Source organism: Leopardus geoffroyi, chromosome A1, assembly GCF_018350155.1.
Source record: "Leopardus geoffroyi isolate Oge1 chromosome A1, O.geoffroyi_Oge1_pat1.0, whole genome shotgun sequence".
Lineage (NCBI taxonomy): Eukaryota > Metazoa > Chordata > Mammalia > Carnivora > Felidae > Leopardus > Leopardus geoffroyi.
Window position 1 is genome coordinate 131,864,733 of NC_059326.1, and position 24,201 is coordinate 131,888,933.

Here is a 24,201-nt window from a genome sequence, read left to right on the forward strand (position 1 = left end):
GTGCTGGCTTAAGAAGCGTACTCTCCTTGGTTGTCAACTGCCCAGGGAGATTGAATCTCAGCACTGGTAGTAGTTATAGTCCCTGCCAAGCCAGGTCACCTGAGGGAGAGGCACAGGGCTCAACCAGTGGACCAACTGGTATGTGTCTCTGTTGCTTTGAAGCAGTTGGTGCTTCACACATTGAGACAAAACATTAAGAAAGACGTCTTATCAAATCACAGCCGAGTCTATACAATGAATAATATACTTTAGGTGATTTATTTGGGTGTCACTAACCTAGTGACAGAATTTAAATCAGTCACAAATAATCTAAAAATGTAAAACACATTTCAAAGTATGTACTTATGCATGTAATTCTGGGGACGCGTCTGATAAAGAACACAGTAGCTTTATGTGTTTTTAGAAGACTTAAGTCACTGGAATTTTTGGTAATAATCAAATCTTAGAAAGAAAAGTGGGTCTAGAAGAAGAGTAGAAATAACAGGACATAAGAGGCTCAAATTATTTTCTATGCGGTCTTCTTATGAGAGCAATTTCATCTTTGAAAAAAATTGTTTAATAGGATTTCGAAGTGGATGAAACCAAACCCCAACAAAGGCCTATCTTTCCTTAAAACTCTCTCATGGTGTCTCACTGCTTACAGATTAAAGTTCAAGCTTCCAAACACGGAACATAAGACTTCGTTCTCTTGTTCCTGAGAACCTAGAATGGTAGTCTCAATTCTTACCACATCCTGCCTTACATAATGCTTGTAATTCTTGACACTCACACAAGTTTTTTTTACTGTGATCTTTGTTCACAGTACCCACTCATCAGTAACTGCCATGAGTTCTATCTTCAGTCTCCATCAAAATCCAAGTCAGCCATCATTTCTTTAGGTAGCCTTTTCTCACTTCTCCAGACTAAGTTAAGTATCCTTCTGTGTTTTTATGAACGCATGTTCAGGTCACTCACTGTATTTATTATACACTGATGTGTTCTGTTGTTTCTCCCACCAACTAAACTATGAACCCCTTCAGGGAAGCAAGTGAGTCTTATTAATCTCTGTATCCCCAGTACCTAGCAGAGCGTTTGCTATGCCAGGCACTCAGTCAATGTTTGCTGAAGAAAGGAAGCAATGACATTTTTATCAACATTATTAATAACTCTTCAATCTAGTTAAAATGAAGGTGACCTAGGGTTATATAATTTTAGACGGAGTGAACCGTAAATATAGACACATAAAATTGTTTTATTCCTTATTTATTGATGTTTTGGTCTCAGAGAACCAAAGATGTGAACAGATGTACATTAGGGGCAAGAACTAGGGATACCTCTGAGAGATTTTCGTCAAAAGAGGATACGGAGAAAAGAAACAGGGAATTTTGTGGGGAGTGGATCCATCATCCCAAAAGCAATAGCCTGAGTATTTAGACAATCAGGTTAGAGATACAAATCTAAACATAAAATCTATATGCATCTGATGAAAAAAACATACACTGGTTGCTAAGAATGTAAACCAAATATCAATTACCTGCTTAAAGAAGTTGAATGTGTTTAACAGGTATATTAATAAATTCAACCTTTACCAATACAGAATGCTACCTGCCTACCTACAGCAATTTCTAAAATGAATAATATTACTTGAATTATACTAACATATTGATAATCATATACATTAAGGACTGGAAGGGTTCTCAGAGATAATTGTGTATAATATATTACAGATCAAATACACCAAGGCCCAGAGAAGCTAAATAATTTAGTTGAAAGTCACGAAGGTAGTTAGAAAGGCCAGGACTTTTTGGATTTTTACTATTAAGTTCAGTTTTCCTTCTGCTACGTACATACTGCCTCATAGAAAATCTCACTAATTTTCTCCTAAAATTTATTAGTGAGATTTGTATCCAATCCCAACAAGATCACTTTACAAGAAAACCAGTAAAAACAAATAAATTTTATTCAGATGACAGGTTTTATAAACTATTCTCATACTATGGGGAATTTACTCAAGAATAATTCCAAGAATGTATCTAGGGGACAAAATTACTGAGCAATAAAATTTTTTAATTTGCACACTGTATTAGTTAATGATGCTGAATTTTATGTAACTCTTCTGGACCATTATCAATTGTGTTCCCATTCAGAAAACAAATCTAATGAGCCAATTTATAATCTCTACGATTAACAGAAATAAAACTCACAAGTAACTTTAGATTACTTTTGTTTCACTATAATTATTAGCATTTTTAACCATGTTAAAATGGGATGAGGCCATCCTTGTGCATGCAGCATTTTCCTATCATTTTTAAGTTTTTTTATTTTTTTCATTATGATAATGAAAGAACCGTATTTTCAGAAAATACAGCTAAAAAATACTGAAAATACAGCAAAGGCCAAACAAACAGTTAAAAATGTAATAACTTAATAACTCTATGTTTCTCTCTCAACACCTGACTAAGCTATTTAAACAAAAGAGTTTCTTTCTGAAGAGGCCATATGACGAAATTAGGTGATGGAAAAGCTAGAAGAGTGAAAGCTTCCTCAGTATAAAGCTAGAAGAGGGATGTGGGTGTAGCTTCCCTAGATCTCAGCATGGTAAGCAGATATTATGAGGAGCTGTGAGCTCCCCCAGTGTGAGTGAGGTCATGTGAGCAAGGGGAGCTGGATGAAGAAAGAATCAGTACATTTTTCCAGCTTGCGAGGTTACATGTACTTACCTGGTTTCACCATAATGAATTTGCCTGACACCATGTCTGTAGGTTAGTAATCTGAAAATTTATAACTGCACCACAGTGAGTACATGCAATCTTTGGTGCTGTGCCATGATAAGTGATTGATGTTTGATGCTGCTAAGTGCTTAACTCACTGGGCGTAAGGGATATCCAAATATCAAGCAAAGTAAGTAACACTGATCATTGTGAAATTAACAGTGTAAGAAACATTTATATCTACTGATATATGCTTGAAAATGCTTACTCATATAAAATTTTCATTGTTATATAAAGGCTTTCATGATGCAACTCCCTGGCTCTTATATTTTAAAAAGTACAGAATAAAATTCTTAACCCTAAATTTTTGTCACTGCTCTTAAGGTCTAAGAATGAAGTAAAAGAGAGAAACACCCCAAACTGGTCATTTTTGAAACCATAAATTCAGTGTGAAACCTGCTTCAAAACTACAAATTATTTTAGACAAATAAATATATATGTTCACATTTATAAAAAATTTCCACATTACTCATAGAAACAAGCTTCATAAAATTTACATACAGGATACAATAAAAATCAGTTCTAATAATGATTTAGCTGTCATCCTCCTAATTAAAAAGTTCTGTGTTTGAGGTATCACTTTAAGAGATGCCAATATGGCACATTTGTAAAACAACCCAGGAGTCTATCCTAAATATTCTACCCAACACAGCATCATCTCTGCAAGACTCTGAGAGGCTGGACTACGCTTGTCTTTTTAAAAGAGGAAGAGAATTTTAATTGTTACAATAACAGAGGAGGCAGGTACTAGACACTCTGCATTTCGTGTAACAGTAAAACTTCCTTATAAGTATTTTCATTATCTTCTTGCCAACACCATTCGCTTAAAATGTCCTAGTTAAGACCAGTGAAGCAGCTTCATTTCCTTTGACATCCAAAAAAGTTTCAAGATTTAAAAATGACAGTGAAAAATTTCACTATCTTTATACATTATCATAGGAAATAAAGCTATTAAATTTTTCAGAGTCAAGAGCAAAGCATTATCCCCTACCTCATTTTATCACTGGAAGGTGGACACTTGATTGAGCAATACTCATTAACTGCTAGGTAGATTACCTGTGTTGACTGGAGTAAAGCCATTTACAATCAACTTATAAAGTAACAACACTAGTCAGACACAGTCATGAATACCAAAAATGATGTGTTTTGTATGTATAAATATCTATATTTGGGGTGTGGCTATCAAGTAATAAGACTGATTCAATACTTTATAGTCAGCACATTAAAAATCTATTGCCAGAAGACAATGGTCCCATATACGAAAAAAATGTCTATATGGAAAAGGTTGTGATTTATTGCAAAGCATGATTATATAGCAAATTCCAAGGAAGGTCAAATAATTTCTAAAACCAAATTTTAAAATTTAATGGCTTAGGCTGAAGATTCAGTTACTTTTTGCAGATCTCAGAAGGATTAGGGGTGGAAGAATGCTTTTCCTTTTTTCTCTTCTTTTTTTCCTTTTTGTGGTGTTTCCCCCTTTTTGACTTATTCTTTTTTTCTTTTTTCTTTTCTTTCTTCTGATATTTTTGTTTCTTTTGTTTTGAAGTGTCCTCTTCAGTGGAACTGGATGAATAAGACCTATGGGCAATAATAGAGACTGACTGATAACTGCATTTATGGCTAATAGCTAAATTTAAATGGGATTTAACTGCCTGAAATCATTCTTGGAGCAAAGGGGGGTATAAACAAAGAAACTCGAAATGTGCTTTATATATTTGTATTCTCTTACAATATAGACTTCAGAATTTTTGCTCCTTGGTCATAGAAGCTGACAAAACAAATAACTCTGTTTTGCTCAACTCTAGTATTAAGTTTTAAACTCAGTAAGGATGCAATAATTTTTCTGTGATTTTCAGCTTTTCATCCTGTTGTACCCTTCAAAATCTTATAAGGTAAACAAAGTGGTATTTACCAAGCCTTTATCATATATACAATTCATTTACATACACAATAACTTGTTAGCATATTCTCTTAAAAGAGCTACAAAAGGATGCAATTATGTAAAAAGGGCTATATTTGTACCTTGGTAAAAATGGGTGAAAGCTGAAAATTAGCTAAATAAAAGGACTTCTGTTAAATTCCTGTTCAAGTGATACAGATGAGCACTTGCATTCCAAAGTAATTTTCACTAGTTACAAAAAGAGACGTTTTAAATGCATACAAGTAAACGAAGATGATTTATCATTATTCTTTATTTTTCTAATATTCCTCTAATACTAGATTTGGAAAAAAAACTATGCAATTCCTTCCTCTAGTATTAAAAAAGAGAAAAGTAACAAAAAACAGAAAAGCCATCTCTTAAGATCTTATATAAGTAGGTATACAACAATCTCCCCACACCCAAACTCTAAATGTGTCAGAAGACAGAAACTGAGTCAATTAAAAATAAAAAATAAAAAGACACTTTTTTTTTTTGTTTTTAATGTTTATTCAGTTTTGAAAGACAGAGCGTGAGCAGGGGAGTGGCAGAGAAAGAGGGAGACACAGAATTGGAAACAGGTTCCAGGCTCTGAGTTGTCAGCCCAGAGACCAATGAGGGGCTCAAACGCACAAACTGCAAGATCGTGACCTGAGCTGAAGTCAGTTGCTTAACCGACTGAGTCACTCAGGCGCCCCAAAAAAGACAGCTTTCTAAAAAGGTAGTAGTGAGCTAACCGTTAGAAGTTAAAGCCCAAACTAAGAAAACCTGACACAGACCTACAGTAAGCAAGAAATAAATGCATGAGACTTCAAGTCTGTGTCTGTCAGTGATTCTCATGAATTACTTGACTGAATTTCTTGTTTAGAAACTCCGAGTTTTCCCTCATTTCTGTAATGCTGTATTTCTTTCTCCATTTTGTCTTACTTAGACTTCTGGCTGTTTCCTGGTCTTATTTTCTCATGTATTCTCTTATTCCCTCTTCATCTCTGTTATTGTCAACTCTTGCCTGTTTTCCTGTTTTAAAGACCCTGCTTGACCTCTGGATTCTGAGTAGAGCTTGTTTGTACATTTTTCTTTGGCTTTTTGGTCCTGGATTTTAATTTTTAAGGCCCGGTGTTAGACTTGCACATAACAACTCCAAGAGGTGGCAAAATCTCTGCTGAGTATGACTAGAAAAGTTCATTTAATTTCAGGCCCTGTCTGAGGTCTGTGAGACCCAAAGTAGAGAGGCTCAAATAAATAATCTGTTACAATAAAACAAGTATCTTAGAATTTGGAAGAAAACAGATGATTTCATTTTGTCTATACACAATCCTTGGTGTGCTAATGCAAATGATTCAACAATACATTAGTCCGACTATAAAATACACTGACCTCTATCTTCCTATTAGCTTTTATGTTAAATATTATTTGACTCCCAACACTTGAGAGAAAATGAACTTTTCTAAATTATGAAGTAGCTGAGGTGTTGAAAGGTATGTATTAAATGCTCTATGAAGTAACACCTGATTTTCAGAACTTACTCTATTAGAGAACTAGGGTCCAAGTCAGACATTATTATTGTCAAATACCTTAAAAGATATCTGTATATATATGTTTATTCTAGTATATATGAAACTGTACTTGTTAACCATAAAAGAAGCTGCTTCTTAATTCTTGTGATCAATTGCTTTAACCAGTTAGTTGTTAAAAGAGCTGACACTAAAAATTCATTGGTGGCTGATGTGGGTTCTGAAAGACCTGAATGAATTGTTAGAATAAGTGGGTACGTAAATCCTATTAATAACTTTGTAGCCATTGCAATGACATTTTGAGAATACAAATACTTAAGCCCCAACTTTATACATGAGGACAAAATATATATGTAAAGAAATTAGACATCATCCAATTAAAAGTGTGGCTGATGTTTTAAACTCTAAATTCTAGAACACAAATAGAATACATAAAAGAAGGAGGGGGGGGCTATTATTTATTTATACCTTAATTTGCTCCAAGAAAAAAAATTCAAGGTGGCTGAGTATTGACTTTAGTTTTGATTCCTCAAGGACTGTTATTTTACTGAAACAACTGAATATCTGATCCCCATTAAGGAAAGAATTAGTGTTAAATTAACTACACACAAAATATAAAATTTTATAATCCATCTGGGATTCACAGTCCTGCTTTTAAAAAACAATGATGTTAAAAAAATACCTTTTTCTTTTTTTTTTCAACTTGATTTTCTCTTTGCTTTTTGCTTTTTTCTTCTCCTCTTCTTCATTTACTCCTGTGTATTGAGGGGAAAGAATCAGGACACCATGAATCTGCACACTAATATGGTATGTATACAGTTTTTCCACTTTGGTTACTGGTTGATGAATTTTATTGGTTAGGATACTGCACTTCTCTTGTAACAGTTTCTCCTTTCTTGTTTTTCAAATTGAGGTATAAATTGACATATAACATTGTTTATTTTCAGGCATACCACATAATGGTTTGATATTTGTACACATTCCAAAATATTTGCTGTAAGTCGAGTTAACATCTGTCACCATGTTACATACATACCAACAACATTTTTTTCTTGTGATGAGGACTTTTAAGATCTACCCTCTTAGCAACTTTCAAACATACAATACAGTACTATTAACTACAGTCAACATGCTATACATTACAACCCCATGACTTATTTATAACTGGAAGTTTGTACCTCTTTTATTATTTTTTAAAGATTTTGTTTTTAAATAATCTCTCCACCCAACATGAGACTCAAATCTACAACCATGAGATCAAGTGTCCATATTCTATCCACTGAGCCAGCCAGGCACCCCGGTACTCCTTGACCAGCCTTATCACCTGCCTCTAACAAACACAAATCTTTTTCCTTTATCTCTGAGCTTGGCTTTTTTATGTGTTTGTTTCTTTTTTAGATTTCACATATAAGTGAAATCATATAGTACTTGTCCTTCTCTGACTTATTTCACTTAGCTTAATACCCTCAAGGTCCACTAATTATTTTTATTTATTGAGAAGCTTATAAAAATATTACATGCTATTTATAAAAATTTCAACTACTACTAGGTACATTAAATAAAAAATTCAAGTACTCCACTGCTATTCCTACACCGGATCAATGTCAACAGTTTGGTGGGTACTATTTCAGGTCTTAAAAAACAAAACAATACAATCAAATACAGCCTTTTTTTTTTTTTTTTTAAAGTAGGCTCCATGCCTAGCCTGATGGGGCTTGAACCCATAACCCTGAGATCAAGAGTTGCATGATATACTGACTGAGCTAACCTGGTACCCCTCAAATACAGGTGTTTAAATTTTTCTTTTTCTTTTTTTTTTTTTTTAATTTTTTTTTTCAACGTTTATTTATTTTTGGGACAGAGAGAGACAGAGCATGAACGGGGGAGGGGCAGAGAGAGAGGGAGTCACAGAATCGGAAACAGGCTCCAGGCTCTGAGCCATCAGCCCAGAGCCTGACGCGGGGCTCGAACTCACGGACTGCGAGATCGTGACCTGGCTGAAGTCGGACGCTTAACCGACTGCGCCACCCAGGCGCCCCTAAATTTTTCTTTTTCAAACAAAATGAGGATTATGGTATTCTAGGATGTTAAGAACACAGGACTGTAAAGTAATGTAATAATATTTATGTCATTGGTACCCTAGAAGGAAAGAATATATACTACTCTCTAACTTGTTTCTGAAATACACAATTTGGTGTGTTTTCTGTTAAGCTTGCTATCCATACAACCAAATATGCACATACAATCACTTATACAAAATAGTTACAAATAAGTCCCAAGTTTTTCTCTTTTTTGAAAGATGGATAAGTGATATTTTATATGGCATACAAATACAGTGGCATGTATAATATTTTGCAACTTATTTCATATTTGTCAAAAATCAGTTGCACAGAAAAAAAGTAAGTTGGACTTCTGCTTCTGGGAAGAGGAGCAAGTGTACTTTTCCTATTTCTCCCAGTAAGTTCAACTAAAAATACCAGACATTGTAAAAACAAACGTAAAAACTGAAAAGTAGGGGTCCCTGGGTGGATCAGTCGGTTGAGTGCCCGACTCTTGAATTTGGCTCAGGTCATGATCTCACAGTTCATGGATTCGAGCCACCTGTCAGGCTATGAGCTAGCAGTGCGAAGCCTGCTTGGGATTTTCTCTCTTTCTGCTCCTCCCCTGCTTGTGCTCTCTCTCTCTCAAAATAAATAAGTAAACTTAAAAACAACAACAACTTTAAAGTAGAAACAAGACAGACTAGCTATGGATCTTGAAATCCAGAGAAAGACATGGGAGTGAGTTCTGCAGAATTCTTGCTTCCTTTAGCCCAGACTTGGAGCTGAAGAAGCTGGCAGCTTTGGCAATGTCAATACAGGTACAGATAAAAAGATTTCTCTAGCCTAAAGACCAAAACAGAGACAGCCTAGTGACAAATAGGTTGTAGGTAACAACTGCCCTTACTCAAGCCGAACACCACAGAAAAAACTGGCACAACCCCCACCCATGTCAGCAGACTCTGAGTGAGGAACCTAGACATTCCCCCTTATCAAGCTGTGACAAGATCTCCCAATTCCTCAGCATGAGTAGTCTAAGTAGGTAACCAGGACCTTTATCACTACCCAGTAAAGAGATATCCACTAATAGTGTCAATAAAGACCACTTGGGAAGCCTTGACTTCTGCTGCCAGCCAGTAGTAATGAGGTACCCCTCCCATCTATGCTGAAATGATGTCAGAAGATATCTAAGAAAGTGGGGGCATTCATCATCACCCAGTAGTAAGTAACAAGACCACTCCCACCATGGGATACCAATGGGGAGCTGGAACTCATCCCCTCACCCAGCAGTAACAAGAAGCCATGAACACTTTGAGTGTTGGTAGAACCTAAGTGGGGAAACAGAACCTCTGTCTCCCCCTGGCAATAAAAAGCCACTTTCTCTTCTGGGGTGGTACCAAAGAAAATCATATAAAAGACAAGGTTTAAGGAAAGCCAAAGTTTCATAATACAATATAAACATGTCCAAATTTTGGTTGAAAAGAACTCATCAAAGTCCAGAGATCTTAAATTGAATGAAAAATGAAACAATCAATATAACAACACCACAATGAGATTATTTTTAAAATAATCTAAAAAAGATTTTAAAGTAGTCATCATAAAAATGTTTCTAAGAAACAAAATGCTTGAAAGAAGTGAAAAAATATGAAAGCCCCCCAAAATGGGACAAAATCCAAAGAACCAAATAGAAATTTTAGAACTAAAATGACAATAAATGGAATTAAAACACTCAGTGGATGGGCTCAATAGCAGAATGCAAAGCACTGAATAGAAATATCACTGAATGGGAAAACAGAATAATAGAAATCACCCAATCTGAGCAATGGAGAAGAAACAGATTTAAAGAAAAGGAATGAGACTTGGGGATCTGTGGGATAGTAACACAAGATACAATATTTATGTCAAAGGAGACATAAAGAGTATAAAGAAGGAGGGGCTTAAAAAGTACTTGAAATCCATATCGAGATATGAAAATTAAACTTTTGAAAACTAATGAAAAAAAATCTTGAAAACAGCCAGAGAAAAATAATGTATTACTTATATGAATGAAACAATTAGAATGAAAGCAGATTTCTTATTAGAAAGCATGGAAGACAGAAAGAAGTGGCTATTTTTTAAATGCTGAAAGAAATGTCAACCTGGAATCCTCTACCCAGTAAAAATATTATTCAGGAATGAAGGAGAAATTAAGACATTCTCAGATAAGGAAAAAGTAAAAGGATTCGTCACCAGCAGACAGACCCTAAAAGAATGGCTAAAGAAAATTCCTTAAATGGAAAGGAAATGATAAAAGAAGGAACACTGGAACATCAAGAAGAAAGAACAGAATAAGCAAAAACCTGAGTACAACAGGCTTTCCTTCTCTTGAGTTCCTAAATTATGTTTGATTGTGGAAGCAAAAACTATACCATTGTTTCATGTGGTTTCAAATGTATGTAGAGAATATATTTACGACAAGTGTATTGTAAAGGAAAGAGGGTAAAGGGACATAAAGGGAGGCACGGTTTCTACTCTTTGCTTGTCCTGGTAAAAAGACAATACCAGTAGACTGTGGTAAATTATGTATATATAATCTAATACCTAGAGCAACCACTAAAAATGCCATATAAAATATCATAGAAAAATTAAAAAAAACCCACTATGGACACAATGTGTCTTTGACACTACAGATAAATTATATGCAATTCTATAGGTGTTCCAGTGACACTACAGATAAAACTAAAAAGTGTTCAAGTAGTAATCCACAGGAAGGCAGAGAAAAAAAAACAAAAATGAAAAAAGAAGAATGAAAAACAGAGTGCACAGAAAACAAATAAAAAAGTGGTAGGATTAGCTCTAACATATAAAAAATTACATTAATGTAAAAAAATACCAATTAAAAGAAAGTGGTTGGTAAAGTTGATTGAAAAATATGATTGACCTATACACTGCCTACAAGACTCCCACTTCAAAGAAAAAGATATAGACACACTGAAAATAAAAGGATAGAAATGGATATGCCAAACAAGCATTATCAAAGGAAAGCTAGAGTGACTGTATTAAGATCAGATAAAATAGACTTCAGAAAAAAGAAAATTACCAGTGAGAGAAAGGGCCAAATATAATGATAAAAGTTTCAACTCAGCAATAAGACATATCCTAAATGTGTATGCACCAAACAATAGAGCTAAAAAATACATGAAGCAAAACTGAGAGACCTTAAAGGAGAAACAGACAAATCGACAATTCTCTCAACAATTAATAGATACTACACATAAAGTCAGCAAGAATGCAGAAGAACTCCACAACCATCAAACAATAGAATCTAAACAAGATTTAAAATCACTCTACCCAACAAGAGTAGAATACACATTTTTTTCAAGTACCTATAGAACATAGACCAAGACAGAATATATCCTGTGTCATAAAACAAATCTTAACAAACTTAAAAGAACTGAACTCATACAGAGTTATGTCTCTGTCCTTAATGGAATCAAATAAGAAATCAGTGACAGATAACAGGGCAATTTCTAAACAGTTGGAAACAAAACAACACTTTTAAATGATCCACTGGGCAAAGAGGAAGTCTCAAGGAAAACAAAACATACTTAACTGAATGAAACTGATATATATTAAAATTTGTGTAACACAGCTAAAGCAGTGCTGTGAGGAAAATTTATAGCACTAAATGCTTAGGATAGAAATGAAGAAAAGTTTCAAATTGATTATATCTTAACTTTGATCTCAAGAGCCTAGGGGGAAAAAGCTAAATAAACCCAAAGCAAGTACAAGGAAGAAAAATAATAAAGCACAAGAATTAATAAAATTGAAAACAGAACAAAAAAATTAGAGAAAAAGAATGAAACAAGTAGCTGGTTCAATAAAACTGACAAATCTCTAGGAAAAATGTGAAAGAAAAAAAGACACAAATCATCAATATCAGAAATGAAAAAAGGGTTACCACTACAGACCCTATATACATCAAAAAGATAAATGAAAGCTATGAACACCCTACAAAAATAAATGTGACAACTTGGATAGTATGGACCCCTTTCTCAAAAAACAAAATGCCACAACTCACCTAATGGAGGTAGATCATTTCAATAACCCTTTAACTATTGAGGAAATTGAATATCTAACTTTAAAACTTCTAAAAAAAATCTTCAGGCCCAGATAACTTCACTGAAGAACTCTACCAAACATTTAAAGAAAAATAAATACTACTTTCATACAAATCTTATGCAATTTTATCCAAAAATAGGAGAAGGGAATTTTATCAATACTCTATGTAACTCTTACTCTGATTCCAAAATTAGACTAAAATAGTACAAAGCAAGAAAACTACACACCAACATCTTTCGTGAATACAGATGGAAAAATCCTTAACAAAATATTAGCAAATAGAATTCATGGATACAAGGCTGGTTCAATTTTCAAAAATCAATTAATATAATCTACCATATTAACAAGCTAAGGAAAAATCATAATATCATACTGATCAATGAAGAATTGGCAAAATCTGACAACCATTCTATAATAAAAACTGTAAAAAAAATGGGAATAGAGAGAATCTTTCTCAACTTGATAAAAGGCAACTACATAAAACTTACAACTAACATTACACTTAATGGTGAAAGTTTAAGTGCTTTTGCCCTCTAGGATTAGAATCCAGGTAAGAAAGTCATCTCTCACCACTTTCTCAATACAGTACTATAAGTTTTAGGTATGGCAATAAAACAACAACAACAACAAAAGAAAAAAAAAAAAAAACAAGAAATAAAGACTTACAGATTAAAGGAGAAAAATAAAACCATTCCCATTTGCAGATGATATGATGGTTTACATAAAAAATATCAAGGAATCTATAAAAAATGAAATAATTGAGTTCAGCAAGGATATAAGAGAAATAGACACAAAGGTATTGCCTTTCTACACACTGGGAATAAATACACAGAAACAAAATTCAAAATACACCATTTAGGAGATAAGTTGCCTGCTGTAACCGCCCAGTTGTGCCTGTCCACCAGACACCCACTCTTGCAAGAAGAAGCCTCTCTTCACTGTGCTCAGTCTCTGCATCCCTCCTTTGATTGGGTCAGTGGGCTTATTTCTCACAAAAACTACACAGTAATCTATGTAAACAAGTGAAAGACCTACATAAATGGAGAGACAGACTAAGTTCTTGGATTGGAGACTCAACATAGTAAAGATATCTATTCTCCCTAAACTGATACACATGTTTAATGCCATTCGTGTCAAAATCTCAGCAAGATTTCTTTCTAGACATAGAATTATTCTAAAAATCTATATGGAAAGAATAGACAGTAGTTAAAATATTTCTGGAAAAGAATAAAGTGGGAAGAATCAGTCTACTCAATTTCAGGACTTATTATATAGCTACCATTAATCAAGACTGTTGGCGGTGGTGGAAGAACAGACACATAGATCAAGGGAACAGAAGAGAGAACTCAGAAACAAACCCACACAAATATGACCACCTGGTTTTTGGCAAAAGTACACAGCAATTCAATGGAGGAAAGATAGCTTTCCAACAAAGAGTGCTAGAATAATTGCTTATCTTTTTTTTTTTTAACGCTTATTCATTTTTTGAGAGACAGAGAGAGACAGAGCAAGAGTGGGGGAGGGGCAGAGAGAGAGAGAGAGGGAGACACAGAATCCAAAGCAAGCTGCAGGCTCTGAACTGACAGCACAGAGCCTGATGTGGGGCTCGAGCTCACAAACCGTGAGATCATGACCTGAGCCGAAGTTAGACGCTTAACCGACCGAGCCACCCAGGTGCCCTAATAATTGCTTATCCTAAGCAAAATAATAAAACTTGTCCTAAATATCTCATCTTCTACAAAAATCAACTCAAAATGAATCATGGACTTAAAGTGAAAATGTAAGACTACAAAACTTTTTGGGGAGAGTGCAAAAGGTGATTTTAAAGCATGGGGACAGGACCATGGGCAGAGAGAGCTGCACTGGGGTTGTCAAGAATGAATGGTTATTATATACCATGGACTTGGAGGAGGTAGAGTCAAAAGGTAAGTTTTCAAAAAAGATTTTCACATGCTAAAGTCTCACAGACTACTGGAAGCCTAGCTATTGTCAACCTAAGGTTGTTTTTCTCTCTAGCAAAGCATTAAGACAGTAGGGAGTTCATGGATTTAAGGCTATTGATGGAATTGCCTTTTTCTCATAAACTGATGGAGAGTCTAACCAGTTTAACCATTTGTTTTTTGTCCTTTCTTGTTTTGGGATAGCTGGGAGTATCCAAGGAATATCATACATGTCCTTCCTGGGGGGTGGTGTGATAGCTTGTAAAAAAAAGTAAAGGGGACCATCTTTGGGATCTAAAGATAGGAAGAGTTCTTATCTTTGACACCAAAAGTAATCTAAAAAAGGAAAAATTGAGAAATTGGACTTTATGAAAATTAAAAACTATTCACTGTTCAAGTCCTATTAAGAGGATGGAAAGATAAGCAACATATTAAGAGAAAGTATTTGCAAACCAGATATCCAACAAAGGACTAGAATCTAGAGTACATAAAGGATTCAACAGTAATGAGATGATGTTTAACATCATTAGCAATCAGGGAAATGTAAGTTAAAATCACAATGAAATATAACTTCACACCTATCAGAATGCTAAAATATATATATTTTTAAGTTTATTTATTATTGGAGGGAGAGCATGAACAGGGGAGGGACAGACAGAGAGGGAGAAAGACTCCCAAGCAGGCTCTGGGCTGTCAGCATGGAGCCGGACGTGATCTCCAGCTCAAGAACCCTGAGATCATGACCTGAGCTGAAATCTAGGTGGATGCTTAACTGACTGAGTCACCCAGGTGCCCCTATCAGAATGCTTAAAAAAAAAAAAAAAAAAGACAGTATCAAATTCTGGTGAGGCTGCAGAGAAACTGGGTCATTCATACACTTTTGGTAGGGAAGTAAAATAGTATAGCCACTCTGAAAAACAGTCTGGCAGTTTATTAAGAAACTAAAGATACAAATACCATAAAACCCAATAATTGTACTTCTGGGTATTCATTTCATAGAAATGAAGATTTCTGTTCACCCAAATCCTGTTAATAGCAGCTTTATTTGTAATAGCCCCTAATGGTCCACAAGTCAGATATCTTTCAGTGGGTGAAGAGTTAAACAAACTATGGGATATCTATGTGATAAAACACTACTCGATAATTAAAAGAAACAAACTATTGAAATATGCAGCAACCTCAGTGAATCTCTAGAGACTTACAGCTAGCTGAAAAAAATCTAAAAAGATTATATACTATATGAATCCATTCATAAAACATTTTTGAAATTACAATATTACAGAAATGGCAAATTTTTGGTTGCCAGAAATTAAGAAGGTAGTAAGGACAAGAGAGAAGTGGGTGTGGCTTTTAAAAAGGCAATATGAAAAAATAAATAAAAAATAAAGATTAAAAAGGTGATATGAGTGATGCAAATATTCTGTATCTTGACTCTACCAATGTCAGAATCCTGGTTGTGATACTATACTACAATTCTGGAAGATATTATCATTGGCTTGTAAAATTATAAAATTGGCTTGTCAGTTTCTAAAACAGCCTGCTAGAATTTTGATTGTGTTTAGTTTGAATCTATAAATCAAGGGGGGGAGAAATGACATCTTAAAAATGTTTAATCTTCTATTCCATGAATATGGTATATCTTTTGATTCATTCATTAATTTCCTTCAGCAATGTTTTACATGCTTCAGTCGTGTGCATCTTTTAGTCAGTTTATCCCTAAATATTTCATATTTTTAATGCTATTATAAAAGGTATTTTTAACATTTCAGTTTCTGATTGTTTATTGTCACAATACAGAAATACAATTGATTTTTTGCCCATTGATTGATCTTATATTCTACAACTTTGCTAAACTTCATTCTTAGGTTATTAGGTTCCAGAAGTTTTCTTTGGTAGATTTCACAGGATTTCTACATAGAAAACTATGTCATCTGCAAATAGTTTTCACTCTTTATTTTCCAATCTGGATGCCTTTGATTTCTTTTTCTTGCCTTAATCTTCACCACAAAGTTGAGTAGTGGCTAGAATCTTCACCACAAAGTTGAGTAGAAGTGGGAAGAGTAGACATCTTTGCTTTGTTCCTTATGTTATGGAAACATTCAGTCTTTTACCATTAGGTATTATGTAATCTTCCAGTTTTTTTTTTTTTTTTTGATGTCCTTTATGAAGTTGATAAAGTTCCCTTCTTTTCCTAGTTTACTATCAAACTATCAGAAATGGACAGTGGACTTCTTTAAATTATTTAAAATACTGTAATTATCATCTACGTGTTCTTTTGTAAAGAGCTGTTAAAAATGATGAATTACATTGTCTTGTTTTTGAACATGAAACACATCTTATACTATTGGGATAAACTTCACTTGGTTATATTATCCTTTTCACATATTGTTGGATTTGATTTGCTAAAGTTCTTTTAATTGCCTAAAATTGCTTAAAATTCTGTTTGTGCCTGTGTTTATAGGAATCTCTACTTTTCTTGTAGTTTCTCAGAGGAATGCTGGTCTTAAAAATTGAGTTGGAAAGTTCTCCATCATATTCAATTTTTAAGATCTTATGTAGAAATGGCATTATTTCTCCTTCAACATCTGGAAGAATTAGGAGAAAAGTCATTCAGCTATGGAGTTTGCTTTGTTGAAAGTTTTTAAGCTAACCATTTAACTTCTTTAATAGATGCAGGCTATTCAGTTCATTTTTTGAGAGAGTTTTTATAGTTTGTATGTTTCAACTAATTGTCTATTTTATCTAAGTTGTTCAACTTATTGGCATAAGGTTTTCCACAATATTCCCTTATTTTACTATCTGTATAATCTGTAGTATTATCACTTATTTCATTTCTGGTATTGTTTCTTTGTTTTGTTTTTGTTTCTTTTGTTTTTGTTTGTTTTTGTTTTGATTTTTTTTGTTGTTTTGATTTTTACCTGATCAGTTTGGATAGCAATTTTTCAATTTTATAGATCTCAAAGAACCAGCTTTTGGTTTTACTAATTTTCTCTATTGTTTTCCTATTTTCCATTTCAGTGATTTCATCTCCAATCTTTTTTTATTATCTTTCTTCTGCTTACTTTGGGTTTCATTCAGTTTTCTTTTTCTAGTGTGTTAAAGCAGAGGTGAAGTCATAACTTTGAGATATTTCTGCTTTCTAATACAGGAAGTTAGTGTTATAATTTCCTTTAGGTACTGTTTTATGAGCATCCCATAAATATTGTGTTTTTATTCATTCAGTTCAAAATACTTTGTAATTTCCTTTTGCATTTTTTCTTTGACCCAGTGGGTTATTTAGAAGTGTTAGGTTACATATATTGGGTGAATTTTCCAGGAAGCTGTCACTATATTTCTAATTTAATTTCCTTGTGGCTAGAGAATATATTTTGCATAATGTGAACCCTTTAAAATCTATCAAGGCTTGTTTTATAACACAGAATAAGGTCTATCTAGCTAGACATTCTGTGTGAACCTGAAAAAAATGTGTACTCTGCAGTTGTTGGGTGAGGTGTTCTATAAATATTAAAAAGGTCAAGTTGGCTGACAGTGTTATTCAAGTCTTATATCCTTTCTGATTTACTGTCTACCTGTTCCATCAATTATTGAGACATCTGACTGACATCTACAACTGTAATTGTGAATTTGTTTATCCACAAGGATTTTCTGTGGTAGTTCTATCAGGGTTTGTCTCATATAGTTTAAATTTGTTATTAGGTGCATAACCACTTAGTATTCATAAACACTTAGTATTCATATGCCCTCTTCACTAACACTTTTATCATTTTAAAGAAACCCTCTTTATCTCTAGAAACATTCTTTGTTTTGAAATTGACTTGATCTGATATTAGTCACTTTAGCTTTATCTCGAGATTTTTTTTTTTTTTTGTAGCTATAATAAGCTCAGAATGACTACTGTAAACATGACCCTTCCCAAAGTTATAAGAAACAAAGCAAACACGTAGCTATGGGAAAAATAACCTCTTCCATTTAGGAATGATGGATAAGGAGTCCACTGACTAGTTTATATAGAGAAATTAGTTCTAATAAAAACAAAACAATCCCAGAATTTAAGACATCTTTTTTCCTGGCTACTACCCTTAGGAACTAGCAGTACTTACGATAATAGTGTATGAGAATTCAAGCACTGAAGATGAAAGTTTGATTTAGACAGTTCAGTGTTTCTATACTACCATTCTTAAAACTATTCCACCTCTATTTATTGAAGGTCTGAGACAGGATATTGAATAGTACACAGGCATAGGGAAAAGAATTTGAGTTTCTGCAAAACAGGAATTTCTTGGTAAAAGATACAAACACTGGAGTAAAAAATTGAAGGCAAAAGCCTCCTTAGCACTTAAATTTTTTAACGATCATCAAGAGTGGCAGTCTCTTGTGTGACATACAGAAGTCAGAGGATATGATCCTGTGCTTAGAGACAACTCTGTAATAATAAGAAAAAACCGTCCAGTAGTACCTGCAGGGTCAGATACCAGATCTTTGTCTGCATATGTCACCAGGTTTGTAGCTACTCCAGTTGCTTTTAAATACTTGACTAGATAGTTCCCAACCTAGATCCATTCATCTAAATTTCCCAATCACTGCTGTGACTTCTAATCAACTACTTTGCAAATATCTTTTATAGTTTTCTTATAAAAAGTACATTTTGAGCCAAACAGAGGTTTATTTCAATTACCCCATGGATTCATGTAAGCCCTATCTTTATGAACCCTGAAACCACCAGTGTAAGTCATTTACTTGAATCTGATTCCAGCAGTTACTAAAGGAAATAACAAATACAATTATGGTAATATGCAAATATCTTATTTTGGCATTTATTTCCTGGGCATTGTTCAGTATCAACCATCTTTAAATGATATCAAGTATGAATTTAACATAAAACTTTTTTTCATGTGTATTTATTTTTGAGAGAGAGTGTGTGAGGGTCCGAAGCAGGCTTTGCACTAACAGCAGAGAGCTCAACGTGGGGCTCGAACTCAGGAACAGTGACATCATGACCTGAGCCAAAGTTGGATGCTCAACCAACTGAGCCACACCTAGGCACCCATGACATAAAACTTTTATTTATTTATTTATTTATTTATTTATTTATTTATTTATTTGTTTTTTCATAAAACTTTCTTAACCAAACCAAACCATCAAAATAACCCAAACCTCCAAATTTGTCAAAATATATTTATTTTCTGGACTGAAATAAAAGAATATCATAAAATATTAAGGGATGTATAAGTAGAGTAATACCTCCTAATTACAGGTAAATAGCTAATTAATATTAAATAACACTAGGTAAAATAGAATGAGAAAAAAAAATCCATACTCTTGAACTTCTTGGGTCCTTTGTAAATAGTAAAATTTTACCTTGACTTTCTGTATATTCTAATATAAACAGGTCTTCAAATATTTGCTACTATCATATACAATTCCAAAGGAAAGTTTCTCAGCAAGTTTAAAACACAGTATAAAACCTTAACAAGTTTCCTAGAGTATTGTAGTGTCACTAGACAGTAAGCATTTTCACACATAAACATACATATACACACATTGTGAGTCAATAAGATTGTATAATCCTCATCAGACACTGATTGTTCAATCTTTCCCTGTTCACAGCACTGGTAACACAATTTTAGAAGGCTGTACAGGTTCCAGGTTGTTGATTATAATAAAACTGCAATGATTGTACCCATCCATGTCAAGTCCTGCTCTCACATTTTCTAATTTGTGTCAAAAAAATGATATATTTGTCATTTAGACTATTTTATTTGTTTTAAATGAAAGATTATTTTCTTTTAATTCCCTAAGTATATAAAATGCATTGAAAAATATACAATAGAAATAAATACAAACAGAAAAAAAAAAAGAACATAACATACAAAAATAAATTTTGGGTTTTATTTTTTGGTGACATTTATCTCTCCTCCCCTTTATGTCTCTGTTTCATGAAAGCAGAACTAATTAATGTAAGCACATTAAAAATTCTTAGCTTTCTCCTGGCTCACTATTTTTATTGTCATTAAAAACAAAAACAAAAAGAAAAAGCACACACACACACACACACACACACACACACACACACACACAAAACTTAGTCAAGACAGTTGGTACGAGAGCTCCCCATCTTGAAGAACCAAGCCAGGATTCAAGGAACCCTCAGGAGTACTAAAGGATATGGCATGAGAACTCACAATCAATAGGTCAGTGTTTTACCCTGACCCCATCAGACATCCTGAGCAGTAACAGAAAGTTATCAATGGAACTAAGAACCACAACCTCTACACTCCCTTCTTCCCTGTATTTACGAACCAATTTATTGTTTATTTGAATGGCGGGAGTTGGGGGCGGGGGGGGGGCACTGGGCTTCCACTAGATAACCATGAAATAAATTTGCATCCCCTTAAAAAATGTTTAATGTTTATTTATTTTTGAGAGAGAGAGAGAGAGAGAGAGAGAGAGAGAGACAGAGCATGAGTGGAGGAAGGTCAGAGGGAGGAAGACACAGAATCTGAAGCAGGCTCCAGGCTCTGAGCTGTCAGCACAGAGCCCAATGTGGGGCTTGAACTCACGAATGGTGAAATTATGACCTGAGCTGAAGTCGGACTTAACTGACTGAGCCACCTGGATCCCTTTTATAATACTTTATTACTGAAATCTGCATGATATACAGGAATGAGCACTCTCCTGAGTGGGAGTCATGATACTGGGAAACAAGTTCTGAGCCTCTAAGTGACCATAGGCAAGTGTACCTTTTTAAGAAAGAAAATCTACATTGAGTCAGTCATTTTCAGCATGAAAGTAAGGGAAAGCTGATTTGAACAAGGAAGTTTTATCCCTTCCTGGTGATTATGGTATGTTAATTCCCTCCCTTTCCTGCCAGGGTAGATTTGTCCCAGGTGTTCTGATTGAAAAATCACCTCTAGAATAAACCTCTATTCACAATGACAGTGTACTTTATCCTTCAAGATTCATATGGTGAAGGAAAAAAAAGTGAAGAACCAAAAGACTGGATAATCTCCACAGTAGGAGAGCCGCACACTACAGTGTAAACAGTATAGGACCAGTAGGCAAGAAACACAGATCACGGTGCTGGCTTCACTGTGATGAGTTAGTCACTTGGGAGTCATCTGTCTTCAGTTCCTTTTCTGTAAAACTAGGTTTAAATTAGGTGTTTTCTAAGAGGTTTACTAATTCTCAAGTTTTTGTTTTTGTTTGGTTTTGGGATTTGGGGGGTGGTGGTTTCTGTTTGTTTTTTGTTTTTAGACACAGCAGTGTAGACGGATGGGATAGAAACTGTCCTTGTGGAATTGGCAATCTTGGGCTTTCTCTTCTAGAATCTTCAGCTTTGCTCCTTCAGCCTGCTCTCTATGCCTGGTGCCTGTCTTCCTGAGATCTCCTTTACAAGTGACCTAGGGACTCCCTTCCTATCTCCCCTACTTCCTATAAAGTCTTCTTTCTTAGGGTATATTCCCTTACTTTGGTAGAAACCTCTGGAATCAGTGCTCTCAGAAAGGGTATGTGAGAGATAATTTTTTTTTTTTTTTTTCATTTTGAATGTCTGCCAATGCCTTTATTCTATTCCACACTTGGTTGATAATTTGGTTGGGTATATCATTCTAATTTGGATACAACTTTCCTTCAAAAATCTGAAAGCATTATCCACATCTACTAGCTTCCAGTATCACTTTAGAGAAGAACAAAGTTATTCTGACTCCTGATTTTTTACCTATGACTTGTTTTATCCTTGACTCTGGAAATTTCAATTATATTCTCATTTCCTATGATATGAAATTTTGTAACAGTGTGCCTTTATGTGAGTCTAATTTTAACACTGTGCTTAGTACTGGTTGAACCCTTTCATCTGGAAACTAATGTCCTTCAGTTCCTGGAAATTCCTTCTGTATTCTGTATCTGGGACTCAGGTGAATGAAGTATTTCCTAGACTGATTCTTCAATTGTCTTAACTATTTTTTTCCTTCCCTTGTTTTGCTTGTTAGATTTATCTTCCATCTCTGTTAAGTTCTTTATGTCTGCTTCTTTTTTAATTTCCAAAAGTTCTTTTGCTGATTTGTTCTTTTTATAGTATCTTATTCTGTTTCATGGGTGCTATATCTTATCTTTCTATAAAACTGGATATTAATGATTTCTGTTTTTTTCTCCTTTCACAGCCTGTGTATCCTTCAAGCTGACTTTTTTTGTTCATTGGTTGGTTTTAGTATCTATATTTCACTTGAGGGTCTTTCCTCAGAAATTTAGTGCTTGATGATTGTCTAAAAAGCTGAAGCTTTGAGCAAGCAAAGCATGGAAATCTCAACTTAACTGATAATGTGACTATGTCACGTCTTTGGTCATCATCTTTATTTCTTTTTTCTTAGACTGGTCAGATCTCCCAAAGATAGATCTTCCGATCTTCTGCCTGGGTGATACATGTCTGGGAACCAAACAGGTGAAGATGGCTGGAAGGTTCTCACCTTTAACTTACTGTTTTCACAGGTGTTTGGTATATCTCAGTTTAAAGACCCTTTGTTTTACCTGTCTAGAAAACAGAGCTGCAATAGCCTACTGAGGTAATGGAGGGAAGCCATCTGGCTTCACAGAGTAGGGAAAGGTAACTGAAGGGAATTACTTCAGATTTTTAACCAATTCCTCTGTTTTTAGCTTTACTGACATCCTCACAGAGGTACCTAAGGATACTCATTATCAAGTTGTCTGGGAGTTTTAAAATGTGCACTATCAGGTTACTCCTCAGATTTCCTATTATTAAAGGACTGAACTTTCTCAAGTATGCAGTCCGTTGTTACTAAACCCAACTGCTTTTCATAACTGTGTTACTATTGCTTCCTACCTCATTTTGTCTTTGTGCATTTATGTTTTTTTTGAATTCTTCCATTATCATTTCAGTGGTGTTTCAGTAGGGAATAAAATCAAGTATATATACTCAAGCAGCTACTTTTACTTGAAGCTGTATATACTCAGCCTTAGTGATCCTCTTTGAGACTCTCTCCCTCTTCTGCCTTCTTAGCTTGTCCTAGTACTCTGGCATTTGACTTTTCATTTACCTTCACTAGATATAATATGGAAAGCTTAAGAAGTTTTAAGGTGTTTTTTGTTTATTGTTCTCTGATAATCTAAAGTAAGATTTTAACTTTTTGTATCTCTCATTCTATGCCTAAAGCCATATTCAAACAAGCTGCATTTTGATTGTGTGACATCTACCATATATCATTTTGAAGTCCACGGTGTATTTCCACATACAGCATTACACCGTATCCCTAAAAGCCCCACTTCAAGGATAGGCCATTTTATATACAAGATGGGAAAGAAATGATTAAACAGCAGGTATACAATCTACTCCTTCTGTGAGGAGAGAGGAGCATGCCACCAACAAAAAAAGAAGGTAACTTGGTCAAATCTCTTTGTAATCATGCTAATGACAGACCTCCTGGAAACAAATTAATGGTGTTTGCTAGCTCGAGAATACCTTTGGGGGTGGAAGGTGGAGGGTTGTGCTTTTTCTCACAGTTCTAAAAGCTAGAAGTCCACAATCAAGTTGTTGGCAAGAGAATCCTTATTTATAGAGTACTTATAGCATGATGTACTGGATCTAAGACAGTTTATGATATATAATCCTGGAATCTATGGATTTATGCGGCATGGCTCACTGGAAAATGTAACTATATGGACATAACATTGACATGTTTCATGATTAAATGACTTTCTTTTGTGTAATGAAGAAACCTCATGTTAATCTTGGCCAGAATGGGTTGTGAAGGAGAAAGAAAGAAAATACCCAGGGAGATGTTCTGGTGGCCCTAGAATTTCTGCAGTTTTCCCTATGCTTCATGATCATTTATGTACTTGAAATTCTTAGTAAAGCTTGGTACTGGCTAATATCTCTGATTTGAATTAGTGTGATTTGACAAACTGATGTTTTGTGTTATCCTACAA

The 24,201-nt window shown here is 34.4% G+C and overlaps 1 protein-coding gene across 1 annotated transcript in view; it reads right to left on the bottom strand.

Moving 5' to 3' along the window:
- Window positions 1-1,226: 1,226 nt before the first annotated feature.
- SREK1IP1 (SREK1 interacting protein 1) overlaps window positions 1,227-24,201 on the bottom strand; it is a 44,244-nt gene continuing 21,269 nt past the window's right edge. The window contains exons 4-5 of the mRNA XM_045494495.1: window positions 6,865-6,937; window positions 1,227-4,328 (exon numbers count right to left, since the gene is read on the bottom strand). Of these exons, the coding sequence (XP_045350451.1) occupies window positions 4,139-4,328; window positions 6,865-6,937 (263 nt within the window). The 3' untranslated portion in view covers window positions 1,227-4,138. The remainder of the gene's footprint in view (window positions 4,329-6,864; window positions 6,938-24,201) is intronic.